The sequence below is a fragment of the Atractosteus spatula genome, chromosome 3, assembly GCF_055471065.1.
Source record: "Atractosteus spatula isolate fAtrSpa1 chromosome 3, fAtrSpa1.hap1, whole genome shotgun sequence".
In the NCBI taxonomy this organism is placed as follows: Eukaryota; Metazoa; Chordata; class Actinopteri; order Semionotiformes; family Lepisosteidae; genus Atractosteus; species Atractosteus spatula.
The window spans coordinates 48811074-48831373 of record NC_142708.1 but is presented as its reverse complement, the minus strand read 5'-3'; the positions used below and the strand labels follow the sequence as shown (position 1 = coordinate 48831373).

Genomic DNA, 20300 nt, shown 5'->3' with positions numbered 1-20300 from the left:
TGAGACTGATGATGGTACATTTGATTTTTGTAGTGTTAATAAGAATACATAACATAAGAATATACATATATATAAGAATAAGTCTCTGGTAGCAAAACTTCAAAAAGGCTTAGGTTATGATTGTGCATTTGCTTTAAATTCAGGCTCAAAACTCTATTTGCTTTGACATGCAAAACAAATTCCATGCAGTTTATTCATTTGTTGGCATTAAACTAGAACAACTTAGGTGAAGTATCTCACTCAAGGAAACAACAGCAGGTTCTCATCAGGGATTTAAAGCCAGAACCTTCCAGATACAAGTCCAGACCTCTGACCACTGCCCCATGCTATGGACGGTTTACCTAGTTACTGCCAATGTTAGTCTGATCCATACAGATGAAGTTCATATCCTTACTTCTTGCAAGAAACTAGCTGGAGTATATCTTTGGATCAACCACTAAGTTACTAAAAACCAAACTCTGTGTTGTGATTTTACGTTTTTAAAAAACCTCAGTAGATTGTAATAGTGGAGTAGATTATTCACAACCTGTAACAAAAGCATTTTTATTTTACAAAAGCAAATTCCCAGCTGAATACAATAATGGATTAAGAGCTAAATGGAAAAAGAAAACTTATGATAAGGTAATTTAAGGAGTTCATCACAGAAGTTGCAACAAATGCCATTAAACATTAACTTTCACCAATGTGGCATCAAAGGAAAACTGTAAATGATCTGTGTATACAGACACAGTCAAATGTAAAAGATTAACTAGTTTGGGATGGAAGTGCTTACTAAATATAGGAGTATTTGGTTTAAAAACTAGAATTTAAGATCTTATACGGTCTTTCACTTATATTACTTCCTAACAAAAACAATTTTATCTTAAGGGCTCCAATATTGACAATAAAATCCAAAATATTTGCATAGCCAAAAATCTTATATGATGAACAAATAAAATCCTAAATACAAAAACATTACTGTGAATTAGCACTTTTTATTTGGTTTGTGACAGAAACAAGCAACAGACTTGGACTCCGGACTAGTTTAAATCCGCACAACTAAATTATGTGTTTGAGGAAGATTCTCACATTCACATTGTGCCCTGCTGTAAAAATGGGTACAAAAATTGAATAAAAGCATCAGTTTAGAAATTATAAATAACCCAAACATAGTTCAACCTTTTGAAATATGCAAGAAGATCATCACAACAATGAAAAAAGGCCCAATTATGTTTTTCCTGCACTTATGATGATTTATTAATAAAGCAACAGTGAAATTTAAGTGCCACAAGAACCTAGTATAACAGTTTTAGAATTTTTAAAACACATCATCCTTCCTAATGGAAAGGAGTAATCCCATCAGCTAGAAGGTTTTTAATCTATTAAAGATTACAGACAGACCAAATTAAATTTTAGTTGAGTGGCTGTTGTCCAAAACCATGAGGCACAGTCTCAAAACTGTCTCTGCCTAACTTCAATTACAGACCTATTTATTTTGATTAACATTTCATTTTCCCACTGCTTGATTTTTCAAAAGAAGTATTGTTATATCACAAGAAAATCAGCACTAGGCAGATACCTAATCATGATATATGTCTTTGTGCGATACAACGAAGGTACATGGAGACTTTCTGCAGAGACCATAGTGGGTCACGCATGACTTTTATGTACACAAATGCAATGTAGACTCACAATTTGTCTTAAGACAAAACTAAACTCACCTAGTAGAGGAGACATTCAGATTGAATATATAAAGGAAACTGATAAAAAACAACATAATATTCTTTATCCCTTTATAGCCTTTGAGTGATGCTGGGAGAAGATTCCGGATTTTACAATGGGCATGACTTAAGCATATGAAAAACTACAAGCTGTTCAGTTATATACAAGTTGCAAAAATGTTTAGTATTTCTAAAAGTAAGATTCATTAATAAGTATAAACCAGCATTTTAAACCTGGACTTTAACCAGGCCTGATTTGTAAAGTGAAATATCTACAAAAAGCAAGGAGAGCAGTCCAAGTTACAAATAAGAAAGACAAACCATCAAAGATTTCCACATACCATTTTATAAGAAATAGGTAGGTACCTCAAGCACCCGGACCAGTATTGAAAAACTGGAGTCAAAGCAGGAGACTCTCTTGAGAAAGTGTTACACATCAAATGCACACAATACGCCAAACGTACACAGACAAGCCGTGTTGCCAAAGCCGATACCCTGGCTTCTTTCAAAAATCTGCTTCCAGACAAGAGGTACTAGCAACCAAACGGGCCAAATGGATTCCTTTCAAGGTCTAAGGCGAGTAATATAACCTAAATCCACATGTAGCATCATTCCAGTGCCACAAAACCTTAAGCAATGCACAACCTTGACTGGCTATACAATGAATTGAATTAGGCTCATCACATGTTTCTCTGTATTATGAAGTAAATCAATAACCTAATTTTTCCATTGCTGAACATCCTGTCAATCACAATCACCTATTTCTCTTGCCATACAGCGATGCCCGAATCTAGTCACTCAAACCACAGAGAACTGAACAGTAGTTTATCATAGACCCAGAACATGATATAGCAAATTCAACAAACCATTCACTTTCATTTCTTCTAGAATGAGTTTCCCCACAGTGAATTCCACCGAGCTTCAAGATCTATTTCATTCAAGCAAGTTTTCTTAGTATCATCCTAAGACTTCAGAACTGAAATTCTTAATTTAACCTGAAGCCTGTGGTCTTATGTTAACGTCTAATTTCATTTTACTGTAATCAATTAAATTAAACCTAAGTATTTTATGCATATGCATTATGTGTTCTCATAAACCTCAGATAATTATTCTTTTGTTTATGGCTTCTGTTTAAGATTCGAGAGCACTGAGAAACATGGTAATTGTAAAACAATGTTTGCTGCAATTATGATTATAATTTTCCATTTGGATTTTTCCAACAAAGACAGCTTCCGAGATGGTTTTCCCAAAGCTGATCGACGGAAAGAGTGTAAATAAAGTACAGAGGCATCAGACAGCGCTCTGAAGCTGCTGGTAAGGAGTGGGAGTACAGAACATGGTCAGCTTTTGGAACACTGGTAAAATCTAATTTCCTCCAATTCAGTCTTGAGAAACCTTTTCAGGAGATGTGTTTTTGTTTTCTGGGCATGTGGCCTAAAACATCAGCAGAGAATCTTGCAGAATAAACACAATAAGATATGCAACATGTTAGAAATGAGGTAACAGGAGACCATTTTATATGAACAATTCATAGAACCTGAACAGTTTCTGCAATGGGAATATTGAAGACCCAAAACACCCAAGTCCTGTTCTCCCAGCCACAAACTGAAAAGGCAGGCAATAAAAGAAAATCCGGACATGTCAGAAATTCTGAATCGCATATATTGCATCTGAGGATTTGCTGGACAAATAAGATCATGAATTAAAAATTTAAATAAACATCCCCCATCCTTTGTACTTAATTCCCAGGATGTCATTAGTCACAAATGAAAGATGATGTACTGTACGTGGGTCTTTTGCACAGTTAAGTGTTGCGAAAACAAGCCATTTGAAACCCACACGACATCAGAAATGTTACTCCTAGAGGACTTCAAAACACTGTGAAATGGCACGTAGCATCTTGATTGTTAATGAAAGCCTCTGAGCACTGTAAACCTCTTTGCTTTTTAATCACCCTGATCTTTTCACAGACCTTAGGAGCGTATCCTCCTGGCAGCTTCTTCAGTGAAAATCTTTAAATATCCCCTGTCACACGTGAAAGACAGCAATGTTATTAAGGAATAAGCATCAGCAACTAAACTGAATAACTTTTGGGTCAGGGATCCAGTTGATCTCTAAAGAAATTAAGTGAAAATAAAATGAGTAACTCAGGCCCAGTCAGAGCTCTCCTCTACCAAAAAGGAAAGGAACGAGGGAGGACTGGTGAAGTCTTGCTTCTCAATCCTGATAACCTGCCTGCATTTTAATCATTACCTCTTAAACCTGCCTCACCTCATCATTGCCACTGCTCAGCAAATAGTCTAAGCATTAACAGCAGTACAAGCACTAACAATGGTACCAGGTGATTTTGGTGAAGCAACCATACTTTGTGCACCTGGAGATAACAGCACTCCTAAGCCTTGGGGTTAGAAACCATAAAGCTTACCTTTCATGTTCTGTACATAGTATCCTGCTCTTTGTCCATTTATATTTAGAATTATTTTTACTTCAACTATTTGACCTTTTTATTTAATTCCCTCCTACAGTAGGTTTAACAGAACGTTTCCAATCCCCCATCTTTCTTAAAGATACAGTAACAAAAAACAGCTAAAATACAACTAAAAAAACTTTTGAAACTATGTACAGATAAAGAGATGAGGCAGTAATATGGCAATCATAGGTGCATATGGAATTCTGCTGCTGACACTGGTATTACGTTGACTGATGTTAAAATGTATGTGAAGCAAAATCAATGGGAAACCAATTCAACATGAAATACAAAATAAAAAATCATGGAGCCATTTAAGAATAAAAGCTAAACTAGCTTTAAATTTAAACCAGCAGAAGATGACATCTACACCAGAACCTGCACTACCAGTATTTACAAATGTAAAAGACTAAAAACAAAGTAGTGAACACCCATAACATTTTGAACAATGTCCTAATTAAGCACTGGAACAGTGTTTTTCACAATTACATTTGTTGGAACATGGTTTATCTTGGTGTCATCTGGCCATAAAACCTCATTTTAGGAGGAGTAAGAAAGGGACCGCAGACTCTCCTAAGAAGATTCAATGAATCATGGTGGAGGTCATGTCATGAATTGGACCTGCATTTCTGCCTCCAGAATTGGCTGCCTTATCTTTATTGACTACACTAATGGTGGCAATTCTGACATTTACAAACATTTTAACTGCTTATGCAGAAGAAAAGCCTTCGGTATGCATTGGTCAGTGCTTCACCATGCAACATGACGATGATCCAAAACATATGGCCAAAGCAACCAGGGAGTTCAGGAGAAAACACAAATGGAAAATCTTAGACTGGCCAAGTCTATCTCCAGACTTAAATCCAATTGAGCATGCTGAAGAAAACATTAGTCAGAACACCCCAAGAATAGACAGTAACTCAATGTGTCTGCTGTAGAAGCTTGGCAAAGTATCTCAGATGATTACAAAAAGAGCTGAATCGGTTGCAGACTTCATGAAGTTATTGCATGAAAGACATATGCAATCAAATATTGACTTTTCTACTGTAACGTTTACTTCCAATCCTTTCAGTAACTTGAAATCACTGGAACCTGTCTTGTTTCTAATATAATCAAACATACTCATTAAATTATCCAAAAATAAAAAAAATCTCATGATCACAAATAAAAACCGCTTGTTTGTTCCCGACATGGCTGTCCCAGTACTTTTGGAAGGCTCTGCTTGTGTGATATATGCTGCCATAAAAAAAAACTAAAAAAAATTGAAAGCAAACAGTCAAAGACTGATTTTCAGGGACACCTTCAATGGAGTGAAAACAGCCTCTGTGGATAAAACAACAAATGCAATTTTTTCTTCGGTTTCTTGGTCAGTCACAAGTGTGACAACCTCTACACCAAAACTGTTTTGAGTGACATCTTCCTTCTAGGGACTCAAAAAAGCAAAAGCTTAAACTATTGTATCCCTTACCACAATATTTATTATGGCACATCTTTGAAGAAATTGGATGTTCCAGTGGTTTCACAAACCATAATCATCATTAATCTTAAACTGTATATTCAAATGCTAATTTTTTGCAAGCAAAAATAAGATTCTTGCTATTCAGGGTCTGGAAACCTGTTTTCTATAATGCCAACTTTATAGTTTTATAAGAAGTTCCTTTCATTAATTTGTAGTTCAACAATTTGGAGAACTGAAATGAGATTTATTGGACTAAAGATATACTGGACTAAATTGTATTGTATTGTCCATCTGTCCTCATTTGGAAAAAAGGAATTGGAAATGTTCCAGAATCTGATACAAAACCCAAACTTAAATAATAGCCGAGTTTAATTTTTTTCTCGTTATGCATTATTTCACAATATTCATTTTAGCTAAACAGCACACAGTGTTTCATCTGTCTGCATCAAGCGCCACTTCCCTTTGGTCATATTCTAACACGCCGACAACAAGTGACAAATAATGTCTAAAAGGAACTAATTACAGAAATGTAAACATAACTCAAAACCTATCATTTTTTTTCTTGTACTAGCAGCCATGTTACAAGGACTTAACAAAACCATTCTGCCCTGTCAAATCTGATCTGTGCCCCCTTTTGTTCAAAGCACAAAAATTTAGCAAGCTCCAGTTCACGGCAATCTCAATTTATAGCAACAGCTGCGCTTTCATGCCCTGACCACAGCAGAGCTGGTTCAAAGACAGAGACAACAATGCACCCTTATCATGTTTAAGGACACCGTATCACATGTAACATAGCTCCAGATTTCCCTGAGCCACACTGCTCCCATTCCATTGTTTAAAACGAAACAAGGAAGTGTTATTCATGTTTTCAGAGTCCCTCCCCCACCCCAACAAAAAAGTTATTGCATAATTTAGAAATATAATTTAGTAACTGTTTTGAATGTAAATGGTCTTGGATGAAAAATATTAATAATTCCAGAACTTGGAAGCAAAACAGCCTTTTTCTTCTTTTGCAGTCCTCACTGCACACTTCACACACCTAGCAATGAAGTAAATGGGCTAGTTAGCACTGCTCTTTACTCAGAATTACATCCATCCATTTTCTAACCATCCAAATCAGGGTCACAGGGGAAATTAAGCCAGTTCTGGCAAGAAACAGGTGCAAAGGGGGGTTAACCATGGATGGGGCACCAGTCCATAGCAAAAATCATACCAATGTATATATACGTATCTAAACACAAACAAGATTCTGTACAGCTCATACAGGATACATAATTATCCACAACATGACACAGAATTGGATTCATTTACTTTAATAAATACACCCACAGTTATCATGGCATTAGAAAAGCCATCAGTGAGAACAGGTCATGTGGTACTCTGAACTTTATTTGGTTTATTTTTAGAGCAACCCTACCAGTGTAGGTGTTAGCAAATCAAAACTACAAACTAACCTGCTTGTCTTTGAAAGATGGGAAGAAATCACAGCATCATGGGAAAACCAGGTAAACCTGCAAACTCCACACAGGAGTTGTAATTAATCCCAGCACCCTGGAGTTCAGGCACTAGGTACCAGCCACCATACTGTATAGTGACTATATAATTGAAATTTCACTGCATCAACAGCATATGGCTTCTATGGAAATAGAGTTACAAATTAATGAGCTAAGTCCTAGATTATTCAAAAACACCTGGTGGACACCACTTGTCCTTAGTTACGGGAAAGATGTGAGAATTTAAGACCCTTCTGACAAAATATAAGTTCAAAAGACCAATCAATGATCAAACGTGCTTAGCTTTGAATGAGTGTTAAAGAACAAGTGACAACTGGACACTTCTCTAAGATACACACCTGAAATCTAAATACCAGAGAAATGATGACGCCTTCAGTTTGTTGTCAGTTGTGTGCTTCTGTAGAGTATTATAAGCTTGTTTTTCAAAATCAAAATCACAAACTGGAAATCAGTTCATCTGAACCATGGATCAACAACGAATATTTTCTAGATTGCAAATATCCAGTATGTGCCCATAACAGGAATTTGGCAAGCAAGTTACCACGAAGTGGGTCCACTGGAGTATAAGATGGTGTAAGGTCAAACTTTTTGGGACTGTCTCAGTAAGGCAAAAGTCTTGTGAAAAAATCAAATTCTGCACAAGTCCTACAATGTGCAAGCCAAGCAATTCAGACACCATACAAGTGTGTTCATATTAAGACCAATACAATTTTTTCAGAAGAAATGAGAAACCAGGAGTATACCACAGTATCACAGGCTTTATATAAATCGTGTGATTTTTGTTGAGAGCCATTATAATATTATCAAGAACTATTCAGGTTGCAGTAAAACGTTCTCAGACGGAAATATTACATACCAGACTACACATTAGATTAAATGTAATTTATGTCTAAAACATAAAAACTAGCTTAATGGATTGTAAAAAAGGTGTCTATAAACTTTGAAAGGCAAGGCCACATGGATAGAGGTCTGTAGCAGTTAGGAGCTGATGTATCACCCTGTTTGAAAAGAGGCAAAACAAGGGCAAAAGAGCAAATGAGAGGGTAATTTGTGTTCTATAAATTTAACATACCTTACAGATTCTGTTAGGAGTATTTAAGAGGTTAGAGAATTGATGGCTGCAATAGTTCATTTTTGAGCTTCTCGTGGCTTGCGAGTATTTTTAATTTGTCTGAAGGAAAGTCAATCAGCGAGTTTATTTTACAATCCTTAACAGTTTGCCAAGATAAATTATTTTTCTCTAAGTTAACATCTCAGGGCAAATTTATTTTTTTTTAACTCTAAACCTTAGAACTTGTGCATACTTGTTATTAACGTTGCTAAACATATATTTCAGAATACTTTATAATGTATAATTCTTGAACAATATCAAGATGAGATGGAGATACTCTCAGACAGAGGTCAGTAAACGTGTACAAATTTTGGAATGCATTTTTTTTTAAAAGATGAATGCATTAACGAATGTCCACATCCTACCTCGTAATGAGAACAGCGTTATCATGGTGAGCGATCCCATTTTCTGGAATGCTGTTCCCGTCACCTTGGTGTGAGAGGATGGATTTCTGCCATTTACAGAAGCTGTCCAGAGACTTGTCTGCATGGTGGTTTATCTCCAGGTTTGGCTGAAACAGAACCCACAGAACAGGTAGAGTTAATAAGCAGCGCAATGTGCCCAGTCATTAAGTTTTCCAAGACAACTAGAGGATATTCACAGAATGAATGGTTTTAGGAGAGCAATCCCTGTATACCTCAGGCTTAGTGTTCTAGACTTCAGATTGCTAACCTAGTCTGAACATTTGTGCATAGTTAACTCAACAAAAATAACCTAAACTTAAAGGAAAGCCTTAATTTAAATAACAACACGTTTCATTTTGTTGTCCAATTCTCAACATCACCTCTGTTCTTAAGTCAAATGTCAGCAGCTGTATCATCCTGCAACTCACCACCGAAGCTAAGTAGGTGTGAGCCTGGTTAGTATCTGGATGGGAGAGCTCTTGGGAAAGCTAAGGTTGCTGCTGGAAGAGGTGTCAATGGGGCCAGCAGGGGGTGCTCACCCTGAGATTTGTGTGGGTCCCAATGCTCCAGTATAGTGATGGGGACACTATAGTATCAAAAAGGCGCCATCCTTTGGATGAGACATAAAACCGAGGTCCTGACTCTCTGCGGTCATTAAAAATCCCACGGTGTTTCTCGAAAAGAGTAGGGGTGCTACCCAGATGTCCTGGCCAAATTTCCCATTAGCCTTTACCACTCACGGCCTCCTAGTCATCCACATCTATCAATTTGGCTTCATTACTCTGTTCTCCTCCCCACACAGCTGGTGTGTGGTGAGCAGACTGTTCACACTTTTGTAGCTGTCACATCATCCAGGTGGATGCAGCACATTGGTGGTGGAGGGGTGTCCCCATTACCTGTAAAGCGCTTATTATTATTATTATTATTATTATATGTCCTGTATTGCTTGGCCCGAGAGGCCACTAGACTAATGGAAGATGCAGGCCAAATCCAAGGAAGGAGATAATGGGGTAGACCATCTTAACCCTCCTGCATCTTCGCTCCAGATTGGCCCCTCACGCATAAGGACTGAAGTCCTTTTCTGTTGTGTTCATCTAAGTTGTTTAACCGTAGATATGCTCCTTTGGTCAAAGCCATAACTTTTCCAGCATAAAACCAGCTTTGCTCTGCATAATTATAGAAGTGAAATGCATGTACAACACAGGCATACTCCCTGGAGGATCTGGTGTTTTATGTTCTCAGTTACCCTGTTGGCATAATTTAGTGCAGAAATATTGTATGTCTAACCAAGCTTTTTGGTACAGTTATCTACAAAACACCACCAGTATTTGGTATATGTATACAGTATGTGAGTATTTTGAGCACTCCAGAGTAAAAGTACCTTTCCATCATTCAACGTTCAGTGACCACTTTATTCTCAAGAAGACTGCAGTGAACCTATACATGATCTGATAGCTACAGGGAGCAAGGCAAGGACTACGCCCTGGAGAGGATGCCATTACAGGTCACACAAGCAAGTTCAATTCAGAGATGCCAATTAACAGCCTTTAGAGTTTGGGACCACCTCAAGAAAAACCATGAACTATTCCCAGAACCCAAGAGCTAGAAGACAGCAGCTCAAACTACCATTTCAGTCCATTGCCAATATAGATCTCACAGAACATAACAGGGTTGTTTAATTCACTGCTCGGCAGTGAGTCAGCAAGCGACTGATTCCACATCACACAAGAAAACCTATTTGCTTTGGATGGCATGCAAAAGCCTATATTAATGGCTACTCCATAAAACAACTTTCAATTGTCCTGTAAAAACAATAAAAGCGCCCAAAAAAGGATACTAGAAATCATGGGTAAATCTCAGGTAAGTTCATTACCTTAGTATTTTTATGTAACATTTACATCTCTCTTAGTGGAGAGAACCATGTTAGCAACTGAAGCAATCCTCACAGGCTTTTATTTCCAGATGGGATTCAATGTGGATAAAAAGGTCAAACACATATTGGAGATGTGGGACAAGTTGATTCTGCCCATGGGATTTCAGTTTGAACTGAGCAGAACTGTCTGGGACAGAGGTCAGTGAAGTGCTACAAGTACTCACCCAGCATGAGCCCAGGCTCCAGATCGAACTGAAAACAATGTGTATCTGTGTACACATAAACACTTTTAGCTAAAATGGCATTAATGAAATATTTGGAGGTAAAGAAAGCTTGGGACCCATTGTAACACCACAACACCTCAAAAAAGTTTAATGGTGTATTTCCACCTCCACAGAGTTTCTGAGTTCCCAAAGTTTTTTGTTGATGTCACTTTTAAATACCTCAAACTTAAGATATTTGTTTCAGCAAAATTGTGTCTGTGTTCATCCTTCCTGGCAACAACTGTTAATTTAAAATCACAGGTTTTGGAGTGAACGCTTGAGTAGGAGATAATGTTTCTAACTTGTTCTAGTTCTAGTCTATATTTGAATGAAAATCCTAGTTTTCTCTTACACATAAAAAACTATTAACCTCGAACAAACTGAAAACAAAGGATCACAAACATATAAAAAGAGTTTTGGGCATCGGGTCTTTGGAATAAGTGAATCATAGTGACCTTACCTGGTCCTCTGTGAGAACGATCAGGCGGGTGACAATAATGTTCACAACGTTTCCTAGACTGGAATCACGGTAAAGTTTGGCAACCTGACCTCCAGAAAAGAAGAAAAGACACAAAGTCAGACAAAATAAACACTGCACTGTTTGGCAACATTTTACCCTTCCCGGAAATTACATTATGAAGTTGTAGTAGACTGGCAAAGCCAAGGTCAGAACTCCCATTTTTTTATGTATCTCCATTATACAACAAAACCAGATGCCTTTTAAATATCCAAAGGTAATTCACTTTTAAATTATTTCAACCAGGATCTGCACAAAAAGGAATGGAAATGGCCTCTGCATTCTCTTCATTACTACTTCACTATTATCACTTTCAGAAGGAATAAGCAAGCAACCCCTTTAGCTTATTCAGTAAAGTCCGACAAAAATGTCTGTATAAGAAAGTGTTCGCAGTTCTCATGGTAGTGTTCTCTGGAACCACACTAACTCGAGTCGGTTTGCTAAGGAGCCAGTGAAAAGCAGGATCAAACTTACAATATTCATTACAGACAGAATGTAATGCTCGATGTCCTTGCGCCCGTGGTATCCCACCATCATTTTGTCGGCTACCACCAAGGTCTCCACAAACCTCTCCGAGCTTACGGATCTCTTCCGCCTGTGGCCAGTCCTGGCCGCACTGCTGTTAGCTGGAGTGGGGGCTCCAAAGGCTGGGGAACTGCCCTGCCACCAGGGCTTCTCGCTTCTTGTGAGGTCTGAAAGGTGTAAGGTTAGTGTTTAGTTGGGTAACCTGGTTGATGTGCGCTGTCCCATACCTGCTGTGCATCTGTTCAGCACGTCTTGTTCTGAATATCCGGCAGTTAAAACAGTACAGACCAACACGCATTGTTCAGAGCACACTAATTATACAACTTCAAAGCTGGCTATACACCAATGGTCCTTTATTCAGTGCCGAGATATTTATCTGGTGAGCTGCCTACCTTCTGTCATTGTCTCATTTCTTCTACTTAGTAGCCTGTGTTTATTAACTGAAACATTAAAGGTCCAATTTCTTAGGTACCTATTATCCTCTATGTTGCCAACGTTCAACTGCTCATACTAAATACAAAGGACGCTGGATTTAATACTGTCTGTTCTGCACCAGTCTTTGGTTTTTATTTACCAACGCAAAACTTTCTCAGTGCCTCTGGGATGTTTATGCTTTTTGTGTATTTGATTATTTTCATCTAAAATCAGAAACGCAACGAACTCATTTTTTTTATAAAAGTAATCCCCAACCCCAAGTTAGTGGTTATTGCGGTAGGCGTGGAACGCAATTAAAATAAAGTTTTAAATTTGTTAAAGGTGCATTATCAAGCTTTCATTTTAAAAGATCTACATCTTTGCAACCTTCATTCACTCACGCCTTAGAAATGACAAGCTTTTTACTTACAGACAAATGTGCAAATAAATCTAATTTCAATACCAGCAGCCAAAACATTATTGTACAAGATACTCTTCATTTTTATTTGGTTTTGAAGAAATTCATATCAGAATAAAATGACAGTGTTGATTAAAAACAGCTACATATTCAAGATGCCGTCAAAACCAATGCCTTGGCCTTTGCAACAAGCAATGTCAAGCAGTCATATGCCGTTATTTAGCAAATTATTTTCAAGATGTGCACAATCTGGTTGATATTTAAACAGTGAGTTAAATATCTGACAATTCCAAAGCTGACAGACGACACAGCAATGGCTTGAGTAAGTGATATATTTTCATCTGGGCAACAAAAAAAGGGGTAAGTTACACCATTTCCCTTCCCAGTTTTCTGCTCCCATTGCATACGTAATTCTGAAGAAGCTGCTGCAACTTTGAATAATAAATGAAATGAAGAGCTCTTTAGAAAGAGATTTCAAAGTATTGATTGCAAATTTTGAATTAGTTTTAATTTTTGGGATTGTTGTTGTTATTTTATAACGTCCATTTGTCTTTGATTTACTTAATAATCCCTGAAGTCTCATCATTTGTAGGCGAGTGGTTGCTTCAAACACACATATCAGAACACAGCAAGCCTACTCAGAGCCCCAAAGTATGAAAGGCATCCATGTAAAAGCTGCCCTCTTGAGCCAAAGTGCGACAGCCTGTTTGTAGTCCAGATGTGCTAGCAGCCCCATTAGACGGTACAAGTTGTAACAGGTTTGTGACATGCAGATGGCTAATCCACTGAAAAAAAGATGTAGAAATGGAACACAACGGCCCACATAAAAACACTTCAGGAAAACTGTAACACCTCCTTAGATGCAATTTACTGCCGAATTTAAAGACTTCTGTGCTTAACTATTGAGATACGAGTTTGAGCTCCTTGGAGGCATGTGCTTGGGTTATATCCCAAAACAGTACTTATTCAAATATTTGTGTCTGCATGTGTGGTTTGGTGAAAGAGGGGAAGTGGGGGCAATGCATTGCTATGGCAAAACAAGAAGAAATACCTTCACAATGACAGTAACTCTTGAAAAGAGAGAATGTGGGGGACATCTGCAAAATGTAAATGACACAGACCAAATCCATTTATTCTGGGCGTATTGTCGCTCTACTTGGGGTTTGGTTTTGGTTGAATATAAAATAAAATTCCAAACACACGTGTGTATATACAGTATATTCCCTTTGGCTTTCCGGATGCCGACGACAACTCCACTAAGAAAGTAAGTCGGCGATAAGCACTTCCACGATAGCTCCGCGTGGCCATTTCATCAAATGAGACAAGAGCATGCTGTTCACTTCCATCACCCCAGATGAAGACGGAGGAGTTCAGTTACCTGAAACGCCACAGCTGGACTCCTCATTGTGTCCATGTTGCCGGGGAATGGAAGACTTTTTATAAATAACATGTGGTTGTCCTTCTTCAAAGTTTAGATCACTGGAATTTTTGGAGGGTATATTCTTTAATGGCTCAATTAAATATTGCTCTTCCTCTGTTGTAATAACACCATGCTTGTTGGAAAACAAGAATAATGAGAAAACAGGTAATGGAGAATTAAATGTGCAAGAAGGAAGCACAGCAATATCAGTAACTGCTTGGTTCTGTCATGAATCAGTATTCACAATGAAATCTACATTTGTAAATTTGCTAACAATAATTTAATGTGGATTAAAATCAATGTTCTGGATGACTCTTTGCATAATCTCTTCAAAAAAAGTTTTCCCTATCAAAGCTTTTGGATGGGCCAAAGTAATAGTTGTTGAGTGAATAAAATAGTAAAGTAATATTCAATTGACTGTACCACCTCACACTAGAGAATGTGGAATCTTTTTCAGAGATGATTTGATAACAATGGAACAGGTGCTGAATAAAAGTTGAGGTCTGCAGATAAACTTTTAAAGACGTTTCAATTACCATCTCTGAGCAATGAATTAAAATCTTTCAAATGCAGCGCTGATGATGCCTTAATATCTTCCTTTAAAATACAGGACATTGATACAGAGCATCAATTCAAATTAAAAATGAATTAACCTAGAGAAATACAACTACATTTTACTTGTTTGTGTACACAAAAGAAAAAAAATGTATATGTGCTTGATGAGGCATTTAAAATTGTTACTGAAATCAACAAGCAACAAAAACAGAATCTTAATCCTTTAGCAGTTTAAAGTGAAATAAAATAGAGCCTTATATACAATTAATTTTTATTTTTCACCATGACAGGGCTGGGTCAATGTAATAATGCTTTGGATTTGGCTTTTGGAATCTTTGGAATTGTACTATTCATTTCCTCAGAGGACCTGCATTCTGGCTTTAAAGAATTGCTTTTTCTCCACTGCTATTTACACAGCTATAGTTCACAACATTTAATCGTGACTATGACGGGCTGACATTCCAGCACCTGTCATAAGAGATTCTTTAAGATAACTGCAATCATCTGTATGACCTGTATTGTATAGTACAATGATTTCTGCATCAAAAGCGCTCAAGAAGATCAACAAATCACGGAAAAAAGGGGAATAAGCAATGTATGTTCAATGCAGACGTAGAGATTACTATTATTCCTGCATTTATCAATCTAATGTTCTGTGAATGTACTAATTAGGAAAACAAGAATGCCTTCATTTTTTGTTTAAAATAATGCCTGCATGCTTATCCTTAGGAAGGGCATATAGAAAGCTATGAAAATAAAAACGTTTGACTAAACCAATACTTTACTAAACGGCACGACAAGCTGTTCTTCTACTTATCCTTTATTAAATCTTTTCCTGTGTTATCATCTACCTGTTTCTCTGCACAAAATCGCATTGCGAAAGGGGCAGATCAGCTGTCCTGACAGCTGCAGAAGCTACCTCACAGCAGGCTGCACTGCCAAGAATATTATGCAGATTAGCCATGTGTTGCAGGGAGAAATCGCCTGTCTTTCCCTTATTAAAACAGAATTTAAATGACAGTATAATACAGCTAAACGCCTGTGTGTCCCTTTTACACTGGATCCTTCATGTATCTTTGGACAAGAGCGAAACAATTTATAAAACACAAAACTCAAAAATGTATAATAATGACTCAGTGAATCAGGTTCTCTCCAATCTGTTTATACACTAAAAGACATAATGAGTACTTTGACCAAAAGCTCTTTTAACGATCAGGAAAACGGTCAAAACTAACATTGTAAACTTAAAGTACATAAAGTCAATTTTACTCACCAAGCCATTGCAGTTGCTCAACGCGACCTTCGTTGTGGTATATTGATCTTGTAGGTATCCGGTATAATGGCAATTCTCTACAAAATCGTGCCGCCATTCTGGTCCATCTTTACCCCAGTATTCTACAGTAAAATGTTTAGACACTAAGTAAGGGTTCAGAGTCAGATTTAAATGAAAGTGCCTTCCATAGGCAGAGAGTCTGTAGAAGAGTCTGGGCTCTGCAGAGTGTTGGTCCACAGGCTGTGCACTCCTTCTCCACCGCAACGGTCTGTAAGGTTTCACAGTAAAGCTCATGAAGTCTCCGTTCTCGTCCACTCTCACTGGGACTGTCAGCTGGTAGTGTTCAAGGTAGGATAGGAACTCCTCTTTTTAAGCAAGAGTTGAACAAGTCCAGGAAGCAAACATGAGAGAGAAGATAGGATGTAACAAGTGCTGATGCAAATATCAAGCACAACCAGTACGCACTAGGCAGGGATATCACACATACAGTACCAGCGGTTCAAACATAAACAGATTACATCTATAACCCGGCTGTCCTTATGGGGACAAAATCACTGGTCACATTTTTTACCCGGGCAAAAATGCCATACGTGGCCAAGAACCCAACTGAAGCAACAATATCCTTGGTCACTGTCCTTAGTTTGTAATTAAAAAATGCTATTAAAAAATGTAATATGTAAATATGTAATTAAAAAATTCCATAGAAGAGAAAGAAAGAAGACCGTCGAAGAATATAGCATGACCATGACTTACCTCTTCAATTTTGTTAATTGCTCCCTTTGTGCAACAACAAATCTTTTTCTTTTGTGAAGTCTAACAAAGTACAATTATTGAATTAAATAATCTGAAGATGGTTTTATGCAGTAGATTAGGAAATGAAAGGGCTGGGTAAGTGGTGAGCCACCATGCTCAGGAATTAAGACTTGTCTGTCATCCCTCCTCTTTGCCTCACCCCTACCAAACAGCTGGAAACGATCGCTGACCATCTGACAGGAGGAACATGTGGCGATCAAACCGCTGCACGAAGAGGTAGAGAAACTACTAACTGCACCTTCCCCGGATGTCCAGTAAAAGAGCCCACTAATGAGCGATTAAGTAACTAATTAAAACTTGGTCCTGCATTGGACTGGAATGTGAAAAGCAAGACTCCCCCCCGTCCTCATCCCAGATTGGATTCGAACTGCGCAAACATAAAACCTCAATTTCAAACTGTCAGGCAGTATTATTTTCACCTTCGCCATCCTATAGGATACTCGCACACTACAGTATGTGGCTTCGCATCTACACTTGGGAATGTAAATGAAACGGCATTTAGATGTTGTAGTGTACAGGATATACAGGAACAAGTAAAGGTTTAGTCCCTGCTGAAAAGAGAAGAAAAGAAACACAACGTTTTGGCTGTGGAGCCGTCTTCAGGTGTGAAGAAGCCTCGTAAAGACCAATATCTCAACATCAAAAAAAAAAAGTGGTTCTAGACCCAAACTGAAACTGAAGCTTAGCTACGTTTTCAGAATTCAGTTTCTTGGCTTCTGCAGCCTGGTAACCGAGAAGCTACTTCTTGATTGCCAAGCAGTCAAATGGCCTTAAAATTCACAGTAAAAACCAGAAAGCATTAAACAATATGGAAGGTGGCTGACAAATGTTCTGTGCTCTGGCCATCAAATTCAAGGGACTTAAGAGGAGCAGGGTATAAGGGAGCTCCATCAGAAGCACCAGCACTCCTGTACTTCTTTGGATCAGACCAAGCTACGAAGTTTCAGCTGCAACAGAACTGTGTGTACATGTTTAAACAGATTGCGCTCTTTTGATATAGCAAAAACCATTCATTGGAGGAGCACAGGGTTTTGAGCCAGTGCCTAGCCTAAACCTGTTAGGATGTGCACTCACAGCTGAGAAAGCACACTTGCAGAGCAATCCTACCTTGGGAACTGTGTGAAAGTCTGTTGTGGTTTTGAAATTCTGAAGCAGCCATGACCAGGCCCAATATCCAAGTCAGCGTCTTCCACAAAATTTCCATAATTTAGAAAAGATCTAACTTGGGGTGGGGGGGGGGTGGGGGGTGGGGGAGGTAGGGGGCTACCGTTGGGCTAAAAGGCTTTGCTTAATCCAGCATCGCACCATGAATCCATTGCTGAAGTCCTGTATAGTGTTAATTCCTCAGGTCGGTGATCCAGATGGCAATCTGCTTCTTAGATTGGGCTCTGCCAGCAGGTTCTACTCGCATTCGTGTCTGGATGCATGTCCTCTCCGCAAGACGCACAAATCAATCAATTAAAGGATTTCAAGTAATTCCAAAACAGCAGATCTATACTGGAGGTCTGTCTTGAACTATCCATCTGCGTACCTGGAAATAAATCAATGAATATTATAACAAGATAAAGGCATTTAATATCACCCGAAGAGCCCATCTTCTGTACAGTTAGTATGGTTTCATGGAGGAAAACTCCCAAGGAAGCAACAAATGAAGTTATCTCAAACCAGAAAATGGTAGAATTCGCTGCACACACCTATAAACAGTGGTAGCTGCTAAGAAAGCCAATAAGAGTTAAAAACTAGTATAAGCAAGAGTTCATCTTTACAAAATCTATTATTTATTTCTTAACATGAACCAGGGCAATGAGATTCAGTCACCTCTTTACACACACAGTTATTATGTTACATACTGTAGGTGCCAGGTCTCACTATTCAATGTACAATTCATATAATGTCCCTGTTAAAAGGGGGTTTAGATGCTGAGATTCAGGAGCTCTTTGATGGTTTAAAAGCTGAAGTCCGGGGACGACCCCCAGACTTTCCAGCTCTAGTCAAAACAACAAATTGATTAAGTCAAAAATTCGTGCAGCAATTTCCGCAAAACGCCTCCAGTCAATGCGGCATCTGGCGTTAACAGGTTATTTCATTGAGAGGTCTTCTTACTCAGATGCTGACGCCCAGTGTGAAACTAAAAAAAACAACAACTCGCGTTTGGGGTATGGACTGGACATAGTAGCTAAAATTCCAAATGCCTTACATAGTTCGTGAAATGAAACGGTCAGTAGTGATCATTTGGGAAAGGTAAAAACGCTGCGGTTCCTCATCGTCATAAATAACGTTTACAGCATATTGCGGTGCTTGTCAGTTTGGAAGGCTGCCACGTTTAGAGGCTAACCTGCTGAAACCCCCGAGACATTTTTTTGGGGGAAAAAAAAGTGTTTCAACACTTCGCATTATTCCTTCTATCACTGATTCAACTTATAACCGATGTGCCCAGAAACAGGGCAATATGTTGTATATTTGTTTTTACAAAGATTAAAGACCGCCGTGCAATTTACGGTAACTTACAAAGAATGAAATGCTAATGTTATATCGCTTGATAAGATTAAAAGTAATTAGAGCTATTTTTGGTTACTTAGTTGTGTTACTTAGTTTGGCAAGGATGTAGCGTTTAAAACTTAATTGGTAGGAAATTGGTAAGAATTTGAATTTCAGTACTTCTAAATTACCTTTGCTTTTTCACTGACAGCACAATTACTGTATAAAAGATCCTGAGTTAGCAGGGTAGATTCGTAGCCAATGAAATTAAGGGAGAGGTAATTCTAGTGTCAGTCACTACAGAGCTGCCTACCTACGGATAACTTACCTGTTTCCTTAAAATAACCATGAAACAGATTTCAGAATTGTTTTGGATATTTACCGTCCCTTACAAAATGTATCAGAAACAGCTAAATGAACTGGCCGGCTGCTTTCAAATAAACAGTGGTACATTTACTAGCCGTGATGAAGACAGCTTGGTTACTTTAGTGATATTTTTAAATATTTTTTTTAGATTCTCGACCTGTTAATAAAATCCACATAACTTACTAGAAGGCTGCCACACTTTCTGTCTGGCTTCAGTAAAGTTAACATCCCGCAGTCCAATTCCAGACAGCAGCGCTAAATCTATTTGGATAAAACGCGTGTGACCCAGACAGTTGGCAACAGTCCCAAATGCATTACACCGGCAGCTCAAATAAAAACAAGCATCTCTCACTACAATGAAATAAATGGAGAAGGGCTTCTAATTCTAGTACAACTCACCTGAGGACTCTGCGTTTGATTTGGATAAATAAAAGCATGGTCAACAGACAAACAGTCCCTGTGCACACCTGCTCGCCTGCGTTAACCTGATCGCCGTCAGTTGCAATGGCAAAAGTTTACAAATCAACAAATCCCAGGTGACCACAAGTAAATGAAAAGCACAAGGATAAATCTGGTTGATTAGCCTATTAAAAGATTAGATCCTGGACTTATCAGCCTGTGCTAAAGCCCACTGGACTCCAGTATTGGGTCAGATGCGAGCCTGCAGAAATCGCTGTTACACACAGAGAGAGAACAGTAATATCATCAGAAATGATTCTCGGACCACCAA

At 38.2% G+C, this 20300-nt stretch overlaps 1 protein-coding gene across 1 annotated transcript in view; it reads right to left on the bottom strand.

Annotated features, from left to right (window-relative positions):
• adamts6 (ADAM metallopeptidase with thrombospondin type 1 motif, 6) overlaps positions 1 to 17930 on the bottom strand; it is a 98035-nt gene extending 80105 nt beyond the window's left edge. The window contains exons 1-6 of the mRNA XM_088909881.1: positions 17834 to 17930; positions 15914 to 16278; positions 14044 to 14218; positions 11783 to 12000; positions 11252 to 11335; positions 8617 to 8762 (exon numbers count right to left, since the gene is read on the bottom strand). Coding sequence (XP_088766007.1) covers positions 8617 to 8762; positions 11252 to 11335; positions 11783 to 12000; positions 14044 to 14218; positions 15914 to 16278; positions 17834 to 17930 — 1085 coding nt within the window. The remainder of the gene's footprint in view (positions 1 to 8616; positions 8763 to 11251; positions 11336 to 11782; positions 12001 to 14043; positions 14219 to 15913; positions 16279 to 17833) is intronic.
• Positions 17931 to 20300: the final 2370 nt, after the last annotated feature.